The following is a 13,001-nucleotide window of genomic DNA, read 5'->3' as shown; positions in this document are numbered from 1 at the left end:
TTAGGTCCCATCACCATGATATCTCATTATGGTATGCAATTATTCCAAAATACGGAAAATCCCATATCCAAAATACCTCTGGTCCCAAGCATTTTGGATAAGGGAGACTCAACCTGTACCACTAAAATCCTCAGTTTGTGTTCTGCATTGGCAGTCACACTCCACAGGGGTTTTTTGTCAGGTGCTGTGTCTGGCTATATTGTACTGTTACGCCCTAAGGCTACTTTTCCATATAATGTCTGCTACGCAGGGCGGGAGATCCGTGGCTGATCCTGCATCATGCAGTGCTGACGCCGCGGATTTATCTGAGGAAAATATTCCAGCTGAGGGTCAAGGTAACGGGGGTTCTGTACCCCTCAGTCAGTCTGCAGCACCGGTGACACACCAAGACCCACCTTGGCCTGCTTTTTCTAATTTACTGACTACGCTAATAACGAGACTTATGCCCCCCATGGGACTTCCTGTGCCATTACAGCCACATATTGTCCCTGTAGTTGACCCGCCATGGATACTCTGTCTACTCAGTTACAGCAATTAAATCAGTCTTTGGTTAAACAAAAGCCTAACCCTCTCCCTCCTGGGACCAAGGTGTAATCTAAGCGGGCCATTTCTTCCTCACAATCCACTCATGTTTCGGATACTTCATCCGATGAAGATGGGGTATATACTGACCCATCAGACACTGAAGCAGATGCTTCTGATATGGACTCTACAACGCAGGTTGATGTTCCTGACCTATCGGAGGCTATCAAACTGATTTTCAGGTTGGGGATGAAACTGATCCACCAGATACGTCTAAGAAACCTGATAACGTTAAACGTCAGAAGGTTACTAAATTCGTTTTGCCACATTCTGACCATTTGGTTGACATACGTCAGGAATCCTGGAAGTCTCCAGGGAAGAAATTCTCCCTGTCTAAAAAGATGCTAGCCACTCTCTGCAGAGTTTAGTAAGAATTGGGAAACACCACCGGTGGACTCACATGTAGCTCGTCTTGTGGTGTCTTCTACTCTGCCTGATAATGCCAGACAGTGTCTTTCAAATATTACCACAGCCTCTCATTACATTTAGGAAGCGGACTCTGATGCCGGTGTTCTCCAAATACCAGCAAGCGGGGAAGGCTTGCTGGGACTTGTAGTTCCACAACAAAGACAGTATTCTTTTTTTTACACTTTGAAAGGCTATCAGCCCCCCATCCACCGCCCAGGAATGGGAAGGACAGCCTCGGGCTTCACCCCTGGCCCTTGGGTGCTTGGGGGGGGGGGTGATCCCTTGATTTAAGAGGTCCCTACTCCCCCAGGGAATGCCACAGCTGCAGGGACCTGTATAAAAGTGTCCCCCGGCTGTGGCATTATCTTCTCGGCAAGTGGTGCTGGTTTTAAAAACAGTGATAATGGGGGATATTTAATAAACATAATTGTCTCAAAAAATAAAAAAAGAGATAAATATCACTTTTCCAGTGGCAATTGAAGCGCAGTCCAAAATTCAAATAGGGCCACACCAACTGCCAAACCAAACACTGCCAAACATTGCTAGCCAGGACTCACTGGCAGTTGGTGTGGCTCCCCTATTTGAATTTTGGACTGCACTGCAACTGCCACTGGAAAAGAGAAATAGAGAAATGTATCTCTTTTTTATTTTTTTATATAATTGTGTTTATTAAATATCCCCCATTATCACTGTTTGACTACAATACAAAATGGCAAGTTTATGAAAAACCATAAAAAAGACTAATTTTGACAAGTGCAAAGAAATGCAACAGGTGTCAAAGTTTACACCTAAGACCACTGTTATAGTTCTGTATTTTTGTTTCATAACTCTGGGCCTAATGAACGATAGCTCTGGGCCTAATGAACGCTTTTGTTTAGAATCTGCATCTTTGCTAATGCCTGCAGCAGGCATCTAAGGGAAAAACACACCTTCTGCCAGCATCTCAGATCTGATGCCTTCATCCGAAAATACAGGATCGGATCAACATCATGACCTTGCCACTCCCAGAAAATGGCGCCGTCACGCCCCCATTTTCTGGAAAAGCAGACAGCGCGGCCTGCACCCACCCCCAAATAACATTCTGAGGCTTGGGGGCACTGCGTACAATCTCGCAGGACTCATTCTACATCTCTGAATCAGGTCCCCTATACTTACTTGGATTTTACCTCAAAATATCAAAAATATTTTTATACTACTGTATGTCAAAAATTTGTTAGTGCAGTCAAAATTTATGATCCTGATGTTGCATTCAAATTTTTCCTTTTAGTGCGCATCCAAAACTTTGACCTGCAGATTAAAAGCAACAACACAGATCACCGGACTGATGAGATCAGTACAAAACGTCTAATACTGAGACGTGGACAGCAATTTAAAATCCGTCTGGACAGAGGTTTTGAGTTGAACAGTGATAAAATTACATTTATTGTCGACACAGGTAGGTGGTTCTACCCCTAAAACACTGACATAGCTATAATAATATGGTGCTAGAGCTTATTATTATCATTTTTCATTATTTACAAAGACTGCATGGGACCAACACTCATATATATATATATATATATATATATATATATATATGATCAGGGCTGTAGGAATGAACATTTTCATGGGAAGAGGCCAGATACTACCATAGGGCCAAATGTTATTTAGTACTAGGAGGAGATTTGTTACACAGTTGTACATGATTACACGGTATATCTCTGTGGCTGAAAGAAAGTACAATGGAATGTGCAGAGGTGTTTCTATAATGGGTGCAGTGTGTGCGGTGCACACGGCCCCCTGGGTCTGGGGGGGCCCACACATCACACACAGCACCCATATAGTATACTTACCCCTCTGGAGTCCCGGGGCAGCGGCCCTGCAGTGCGGGCACAAATCACTTGGAAAATGGCTGCCGTGGCCATTTCCGAGTGATTTGCGCATGCGCACTGGAGATGTCTCTGGGAACAAGGCGCGGGCGCCTTGTTTCCAAAGACCTATGCATGCGCAGTAGACTCCGGCATTATGCCAGAGTCTACTACCTGCCGGAGAGAAGGGGGCCCACAATATAGGTTGCACGCAGGTCCCTTCCTCTCTTAAAATGCCCCTGGGAATGTGCTAGCACTACATAAATGTTAATAAATAAATACATAAATATATACCATGTTACAGCCAAGATTTATAAAGCCTCTGTCTTGGTATCACTGGGCTTTTCAAACAGCAGTGGAAATTTTAAACAAGTTTCTTCCTGTGGCGGCCAATTTATTTTATTGTTTTCTGTGGGGGCCAATGATTTTTCTTGTGCAATGTTTTTCATCTGCACTTGCATCTGAGTTGCACCGTGCATGCATGCACTGCGATGGTGTTCGTAGAGAGTGAGACACACTCACCAAGAAGCGTATTAGAAATTTGTTGGGCATTCCTTTGTGGTTATGGGTAGAGATGTGCAGCGGGCACTTTTCGTGGTTTTTTTTTTTTTTTTTTTTTGGTACTGGTTCCATGCTCGTGTTTTGGATCTGGATTGGTTTTGCCAAAACCACCCTTTTGTGTTTTGGTTTTGGATCTGGATGATTTTTGAAAAAAACATAAAAACAGCTAAAATCACAGAATTTGGGGGTAATTTTGATCCTACGGTATTATTAACCTCAATAACATTCATTTCCACTCATTTCCAGTCTATTCTGAACACCTCACACCTCACAATATTGTTTTTAGGCCAAAAGGTTGCACCAAGGTGGCTGGATGACTAAGCAAAGCGACACAAGTGTGTGGCACAAACACCTGGCCCATCTAGGAGTGGCACTTTAGTGGCAGACAGGATGGCAGATTTAAAAAATAGGCCCCAAACAGCACATGATGCAAAGAAGAAAAAGAGGTGCAATTAGGCAGCTGGATGGCTAAGCTAAGTGACACAAGTGTGCATCACAAACACCTGGCCCATCTAGGAGTGGCACTGCAATGGCAGACAGGATGGCACTTAAAAAAACTAGGCCCCAAACAGCACATCATGGAAAGAAGAAAAAGAGGTGCAATGAGGTAGTTGTATGACTAAGCTAAGCGACACAAGTGTGCGGCACAAACAACATGGGATGTGCTGGAATTTGCCCAGATGTAATACATGCACAATATTGGTGGCACAGGAGAGCGTACCCCTAAACCACACACACACACACACACACACGGCAAATCCTGTAACATTAATTTGAATAATAATAACCCTTTTATTTGGAGCTATTATAATAACATGCAGCACAGGCGAGAGTACCCCTAGACCACACAGGGCAAACCCTGTAAAAATTATTTGGATTATAATATAAGTAATGTATATAACCCTTTTATTTGGAGTAAATAATATACAGCACAGGACACCATCACTGAACTTATGGCAGCACAAGACACCACCACTAGACTGATGCAGCAGAAGACAGCACAACTGGACTGGACTTATACGGCAGCACCCCTGGACTTATATGGCAGTACCCTTGGACATGCACGGCAGTGTCAGACAGGATGGCACTTTAAAAAACTAATCCCCAAACAGCACATGATGCAATGAAGAAAAAGAGGTGCAAGATGGAATTGTCCTTGGGCCCTCCCACCAACCCTTATGTTGTATAAACAGGACATGCACACTTTAACAAACCCATCAATTCAGCGACAGGGTCTGCCACATGACTGTGGCTGAAATGACTGGTTTGTTTGGGCACGCACCAAAAAAGAAGCAATCAATCTCTCCTTGCACAAACTGGCTCTACTGAGGCAAGATGTCGACCTCATCCTCATCCTCCGATTCCTCACCCCTTTCAGTGTGTACATCGTCCTCCTCACAGAGTATTAATTCATCCCCACTGGAATCCACCATTACAGGTCCCTGTGTACTTTCTGGAGGCAATTGCTGGTAAAGGTCTTCCCGGAGGAATTTATCATTCATTTTGATGAACATCATCTTCTCCACATTTAGTGGAAGTAACCTCCTACGCTAATTGCTGACAAGGTTACCGGCTGCACTAAACACTCTTTCGGAGTACACACTAGAGGGGGGGGGGGGGGCAACTTAGGTAAAATAAAGCCAGTTTGTGCAAGGGCATCCAAATTGCCTCTTTTTCCAGCCTGTACACATACGGGCTGTCTGATATGCCTACTTGGGTGCTGTCACTCATATAATCCTCCACCATTCTTTCAATGTGACAGAATCATATGCAGTGACAGTAGACATGTCAGTAATTGTTGGCAGATCCTTCAGTCCGGACGAGATGTCAGCACTCGCTCCTGACTGCGCTGCATCACCGCCAGCGGGTGGGCTAGGAAATCTTATCCTTTTCCTCGCAGCCCCAGTTGCGGGAGAAAATGAAGGAGGAGCTGTTGACGGGTCACGTTCCATTTTGAGTTGACAATTTTCTCACCAGCAGGTCTTTGAACCTCTGCAGACTTGTGTCTGCCGGAAAGAGAGATACAACGTTGGCTTTAAACCTAGGAACGAGTACAGTGGCCAAAATGTAGTGCTCTGATTTCAACAGATTGACCACCCTTAAATCCTGGCAAAGCAAATGAAGGGCTCCATCCATAAGTCCCACATACTTTGAAGAATTGCTCCAACTTAGCTCCTCCTTCACTTTCTCCAGCTGCTTCTGCAAAAGCCTGATGAGGGGAATGACCTGACTCAAGCTGGCAGTGTCTGAACTGACTTCACGTGTGGCAAGTTTGAAGGGTTGGAGAACCTTGCACAAGACGGAAATCGTTCTCCACTGCGCTTGAGTCAGGTGCATTCACCCTCTCCTTTGCCTATATCGTATGTGGATATATAGGCTTGAATGGCCTTTAGCTGCTCCTCCATCATCTGAAGCATATAGAGTGTTGAATTCCACCTCGTTACCACCTCTTACTTCAGGTGATGGCAGGGCAGGTTCAGGAGTGTTTGATGGCGCTCCAGTCTTCGGCACGTGGTGGCTGAATGTCGAAAGTGGCCCGCAATTTTTTGGGCCACCGACAGCATCTCCTGCATGCTCCTGTCATTTTTCAAAAAATTCTGCACCACCAAATTAATTGTATGTGCAAAACATGGGACGTGCTGGAATTTGCTTATATGTAAAGCACGCACAATATTGGTGGCGTTGTCCGATATCACAAATCCCCAGGAGAGTCTAATTGATGTAAGCCATTGTGCGATGATGTCCCTCAGTTTCCATAAGAGGTTGTCAGCTGTGTGCCTCTTACGGAAAGCGGTGATACATAGCGCAGCCTGCCCAGGAACGAATTGGTGTTTGCAAGATGCTGCTACTGGTGCCGCTGATGTTGTTGCTGCGGGAGGGATGCTGCTGTACATTCTCGGTATCACCTGCCTAGTGAAGTGAAACCTAGATGGGATTTGGTACCAGGGGGGCACTACCTCCATCAATTCTCTAAGTCCCACTGAACTAATAGCGGATATCGGATGCACGTCTAACACCAACATAGCTGTCAAGGCATCAGTTATCTGCTTTGCAAAAGGATGACTGCTGTCATATTTCATCTTCCTCACAAAGGACTGTTGGACAGTCAATTGCTTACTGGAAGTAGAACAAGTGGTCTTCCGACTTCCCCTCGGGGATGACAATCGACTCCCAGCATCAACAACAGCAGTGGCAACAACAGCAGCAGTAGGCGTACCACTCAAGGATCCTCCAGAGGAATCCCAGTTAGGAGAGGATTCCTCAGTCTTGCCAGTGACATGGCCTGCAGGACTACTGACGTTCCTGACTGAGGAGGAAGTTGACGTTGAGGGAGTTGGTGGGGTGGCTTGCAGGAGCTTGGGTACAAGAGGAAGAAGGGATTTAGGTGTCAGTGAACTGTTTATGCTCTTACCCAAAGTTTCACAACTTGACACTAACTTATGATGAATGTGCAGCATTCATATAAGGGAGGATGCTCCTAGGTGGTTAACGTCCTCATCCCTACTTATTACAGATTGACAGAGGCAACACATGGTTTGACACATGTTGTCCAGATTTGTGGAGAAATTATTCCACACCGAAGAGGTGGCTTTTTTGGTATTTTGCCCAGGCATCACAAAGGGCTTATTCATCCGACGGACAACAGGTGTCTCCCCCGGTGCCTGATTTAAACAAACCACATCACCATCAGAATCCTGATCGTCAACTTCCTCCTCAGCGCCAGCAACACCCATATCCTCATCCTGGTGTACTTCAACAGTGACATCTTCAATTTGAATATCAGAAACTAGACCAGGGGTGGCCAACTAGTCAGAGGCAAAGTGCCAGAAAATATCTGTAGTCAAGGGCAAGAGCCAGTATCATGCGCGTGCGCAAAAATGGGGGCATGGCCTAGTTTTCACAAAGCCACACCCCATTTTGTGCGCACACCTTTCGTTATGACATTTGTAGGAGTATGACCTTGTGTCATAACTCCGTTTTTAGTCATGTTGGACAATGCCAAATACATATAATGTCCCAGTACAGTGCCACATACATATAAAAGTGTAAAAAAATGGGTGCCTCCACACTGCCAGAAACATATGTCCCCACAATGCCACATACACATATGTCCTCACAGTGCCAGATACATATATGCCTTACAGTGCCAGATATACATGTCCACCCAGTGCCAGATATACATTTCCCCCAGTGCCAGATATGCCCCCAGTGCCAGATATATATGTCCCCAAAGTGCCAGTTATGCACCCAATGCCAGATATACATGTCCCCACACAGTGCCAGCTCTGCCCCAGTGCCAGATATACATGTCCCCACACAGTGCCAGCTCTGCCCCCAGTGCCAGATATACATGTCCACACACAGTGCCAGCTCTGCCCCCAGTGCCAGATATACATTTCCCCCCAGTGCCAGCTATGCCCCCAGTGCCAGATATATATGCCCCCACAGTGCCAGCTCTGCTCCTAGTGCCAGATATATATGTCCCCACAGTGCCAGATATATATGTCCCCACAGTGCCAGCTATGCCCCAATGCCAGTGACTCCATAGTGCCAGATATACATGTCTCCCCAGTGCCAACTATGACCCCAGTGCCAGGTATACATGACCCCACAGTGCCAGCAATGCCCCCAGTGCCAGATATACTGTACATGACCGTCTGTTCCTTCCTCTCCCCCCCCCCGTGCTGCTCACAGCGCTGCTGTTGTCTGTGAGGGGAGGAGAGCGCAGTGTGCGCGCCTCCTGCCCCTCACTCTCTGGCGGCTGTGTCTCTTCTATTAGGCGCCGGTCCGTGAGCCAATCAAAGCCGGTCCGCGAGCTCTGATTGGCTCATGGACAGCCGCCAGAGAGTGAGGGGCAGGAGAGGCGCATGCTGCACTCTCCTCCCCTCACAGAGTGACAGCAGCAGTGCAGTGAGCACGGGGGATGGGGGGGCCAGGGCAGTGGTGGCCAGGACCCGGCTGAGCCGCATGCGGCTCGAGAGCCGAGGGTTGGCCACCCCTGAACTAGACTGTGGGTGCTACAGTACTTCCAGCACTTGCAGATGTCTTTTTACTGGACTTTGGCTTTTTGGATTTTACATGCCCTCTACTATCACATTGGGCAATGGCCTTGGCAGACGACGTTGATGGCATTTAATTGTCTGTGTCATGACTAGTGGCAGCAGCTTCAGCACTAGAAGGAAGTGGTTCTTGATCTTTCCCTATTTTATCCTCCAAATTTATGTTCTCCATTGTTTTTCTAGAGTTATATAACAATGGGGGTGATTCCGAGTTGTTCGCTCGCTAGCTGCTTTTAGCAGCATTGCACACGCTAAGCCGCCGCCCTCTGGGAGTGTATCTTAGCTTAGCAGAATAGCGAACGAAAGATTAGCAGAATTGTGAATAGAAAATTCTTAGCTGTTTCTGAGTAGCTCGAGACTTACTCACAAATAGCGATCAGTTCAGTCAGTTTCGTTCCTGGTTTGACGTCACACACACGCCCAGCGTTCGGCCAGCCACTCCCCCGTTTCTCCAGACACTCCCGCGTTTTTCCCTGACATGCCTGCGTTTTTCCGCTCACTCCCAGAAAACGGCCAGTTTCCGCCCAGAAACACCCACTTCCTGTCAATCACACTCCGATCACTTCAACAATGAAAAATCTTCGTTCGGGCGTGAGCAAATTTACTAAGTTTTGTGTTAAAATACTAACCGCATGCGCACTGCGAACCATGCGCATGAGCATTTTTGCCTAAATCGCTCCGTTGCGAAAATCAGGAACGAGCGAACAACTCGGAATGACCCCCAATATGCGGCACAGGAGAGCGTACTTCTACATCACACAGGGCGAACCCTGTGAAAAAAATTTGGATTAAATTAATAACCCCTTTATTTGGAGTAAATAATATACAGCACAGGACAGCACCACTGAACTTATATGGCAGCACCACTGGACTGTACTTATACGGCAGTACCACTGGAATTATACAGCAGTATCAATGGAATTATATGGCAGTATCACTGGAATTTTTACGGCAGTATCACTAGAATTATACGGCAGTACCACTGGATTTATATGGCAGTACCACTGGACTGGATTTATAAGGCAGTATCACTGGACTTATTCACCAGTATCACTGGAATTATATGGTAGTATCACTGGAATTTGCAGCAGTACCACTGGACTTATACGGCAGTACCACTGGACTGGATTTATACGGCAGTATCACTGGATTTATACTCCAGTACCACTGAAATTATATGGCAGTACCACTGGACTTATTCAGCAGTACCACTGGACTGGATTTATACGGCAGTACCACTGGACATATACGGTAGTATCACTGGAATGGATTTATACACCAGTACCACTGGATTTATACGGTAGTACCACTGGACATATACAGCAGTATCACTGGATTTATACGGCTGTACCACTGGACATATACGGCAGTATCACTGGACTGGATTTATACGCAGTACCACTGGATTTATACGTCAGTACCACTGGACATATATATGGCAGTATCACTGGATTTCTACAGCAGTACCACTGGACATATACGGCAGTATCACTGGACTGGATTTATATACCAGTACCACAGGATTTATACCGCAGTACCAGTGGACATATATGGCAGCATCACTGGACATATACGGCATTATTGCAGGATTTTTACGGAAGTGCCGCTGCACATATACGGCAGCATCACTGGACATATACGGCAGTATCACTGGAATTATATGGCAGTACAACTGGACATATACGGCTTTATCACTTGACTGGATTTATACAGCAGAACTACTGGACTTATATGCCAGTACCACTGGAATTATACGGCAGTATCACTGGAATTATACAGCAGTACCACTGGACATATACGGCAGTATCACTGGACCGGATTTATACAACAGTACCACTGGATTTATATGGCAGTACCACTGGACATATATACGGCAGTATCACTGGACTGGATTTATACGCCAGTACCGCTGGAATTATACGCCAGTACCACTGGAATTATATGGCAGTATCACTGGAATTTTATGGCAGTACCACTGGACATATACGGCAGTATCACTGGACTAAATTTATACACCAGTACCGCTGGAATTATACGCCAGTACCACTGGAATTATACAGCAGTATTACAGGAATTATACGGCAGTACCACTGGAATTATACGACAGTACCACTGGACATATACGGCAGTATCACTGGACTGAATTTATACCCCAGTACCACTGGAATTATATGGCAGTACCACTGGACATATACATCACTATCACTGTATTTATACAGCAGTACCGCTGGACATATATGGCAGTACCACTGGACATATACTCCAGCATCACTGGACATATACAGCAGTACCACTGGACATATACAGCAGCACAGGGACACCACCACTGGACTGATGCAGGATAACACAGCACCACTGCAATGGACTGGACTTATACAGCAGCACTGGACATATGGCAGTAGAGGAAAATACCACTGTGACTTGACTGATGCAGCACAAGACACTACCACTGTACTGATGCAGGACAGCACAAATGCAATGGACTGGACATATACAGCATCACTGGACATACGGCAGCAGAGGACACCACCACTGTGACTGGACTGAGGCAGCACAAGACACCACCACTGGACTGATGCAGCACAACACAGCACCACTGGACTGGACTTATACAGCAGCACTGGACATATGGCAGCAGAGGACACCACCACTGTGACAGGACTGATGAAGCACAAGACACCACCACTGGACTGATGCAGCACAACACAGCACCACTGGACTGGACTTATACAGCAGCACTGGACATATGGCAGCAGAGGACACTACCACTGTGACTGGACTGATGCAGCACAAGACACTACCACTGAACTGATGCAGGATACTGAGGACGGAGACACGTCCTCTCTCTACACTCTCCAGGACTGAAGTGAAAATGGTGTCGACGTGCGGCTCCTTATATGGTATCCAAAACCTGCGAGAATCCGTCAGCAGGATGATGACGTTTTGCCTCGTTCTGGTTTCCGAATCAGGCGGGGAAACCCGAGTCTGACTCGGATCCGGGCTCGGGTAGTGAAGTTCGGGGGGGTTCTGTTCTCAGGGAACCAAACCCGCTCATCTCTAGTTATAAGGGGTTGGCTAATCAGACACAGATGTAATGTATTGTGGTTGCATATAGAGATATTGTCTTGCTCACATTGGAGGCCATACTCAAACAGTTGATCTGCTACTAGCATGGGGCTAGTGAAAGTTTTAATGGTGCAACCAATGGTGGTGTTTCAGGGGTGTAAGTTCATATCACACACCTGGAGGTGAAACAGACTAATGGTGCCCCCCCTCCTCACTTTCATCACTAATACACACCCACACAAATGCACACACACCAAGCCACATATACACACACACAGCCAAATATATATATACATACACACAGCCAAATATGCACCCACAAAGCCACATATATACATACATACACACAGCCACATATGCACACACACAACCACATATATACGCACACAGCCACATATATACGCGTACGTACTTACGTACGTATATATGTACCTACATACACACAGCCATACTGTATATGCACGCACACAGCCACATATACACAAACATAATCACATATACACACTCACAGCCACATATGCACACACATAATAATAATAATAATAATAATAATAATAATTTTATTTATATAGTCCTTTTGAGCCACAGGATTCAAAGCTGCTTTACAGACATCAAACATTGGCCCTCATTCCGAGTTGATCGCTCGCAAGGCGAATTTAGCAGAGTTGCTCACGCTAAGCCTACGCCTACTGGGAGTGTATCTTAGCTTCTTAAAATTGCGACCGATGTATTCGCAATATTGCGATTACAAACTACTGTACTTAGCAGTTTCAGAGTAGCTTCAGACTTACTCGGCATCTGCGTTCAGTTCAGTGCTTGTCGTTCCTGGTTTGACGTCATAAACACACCCAGCGTTCGCCCAGACACTCCCCCGTTTCTCCGGCCACTCATGCGTTTTTTCCGAAAACGGTAGCGTTTTTATCCACACGCCCCGAAAACGCCGTGTTTCCGCCCAGTAACACCCATTTCCTGTCAATCACACTACGTTCGCCAGAGCGAAGAAAAAGCCGTGAGTAAAAATACTATCTTCATTGTAAAATTACTTGGCGCAGTCGCAGTGCGAATATTGCGCATGCGTACTAAGCGGAATTTCACTGCGATGCGAAGAAAATTACCGAGCGAACGACTCGGAATGAGGGCCATTGTACAGTGTACAAAGGATTTAGAATTAGAGCAATTAGAAAAAACGCATACTGTAGGAACATTTAAAGATAAAAATCTAGAAAATACAGTAAGCATAACGCAGGGTTTGTGCAGACATTTTGGGTAATAACTTCCACGGGTTGTCCATTCCACCAACGATACCAGATGAGGCAGCCATCTTGTGCGCACTAAGTAGGATTACCCTGGGTAATGCCCATAGGTTATGCCTAAAATAGATGATATGAAATGGGTGGTTGCAGCAACCTAACACTAGCAGAAGGGTCCCAAGGTCCATGTGTTTTTCATCCCATCTACGAGCGCACCAGGTGAGGCA

General features: G+C 46.1%; 1 protein-coding gene across 2 annotated transcripts in view; it reads left to right on the top strand.

Moving 5' to 3' along the window:
- LOC134927912 (protein-glutamine gamma-glutamyltransferase 5-like) overlaps window positions 1-13,001 on the top strand; it is a 352,569-nt gene that overhangs the window by 42,408 nt on the left and 297,160 nt on the right. For both annotated transcript variants that reach the window (XM_063923027.1, XM_063923026.1), the window contains exon 2: window positions 2,258-2,425. In XM_063923027.1, coding sequence (XP_063779097.1) covers window positions 2,258-2,425 — 168 coding nt within the window. The remainder of the gene's footprint in view (window positions 1-2,257; window positions 2,426-13,001) is intronic.

This window comes from Pseudophryne corroboree, chromosome 5 (assembly GCF_028390025.1).
Source record: "Pseudophryne corroboree isolate aPseCor3 chromosome 5, aPseCor3.hap2, whole genome shotgun sequence".
In the NCBI taxonomy this organism is placed as follows: domain Eukaryota; kingdom Metazoa; phylum Chordata; class Amphibia; order Anura; family Myobatrachidae; genus Pseudophryne; species Pseudophryne corroboree.
Note: the sequence above shows the minus strand (reverse complement) of the source record. Positions and strands in the feature narration are given on the sequence as shown.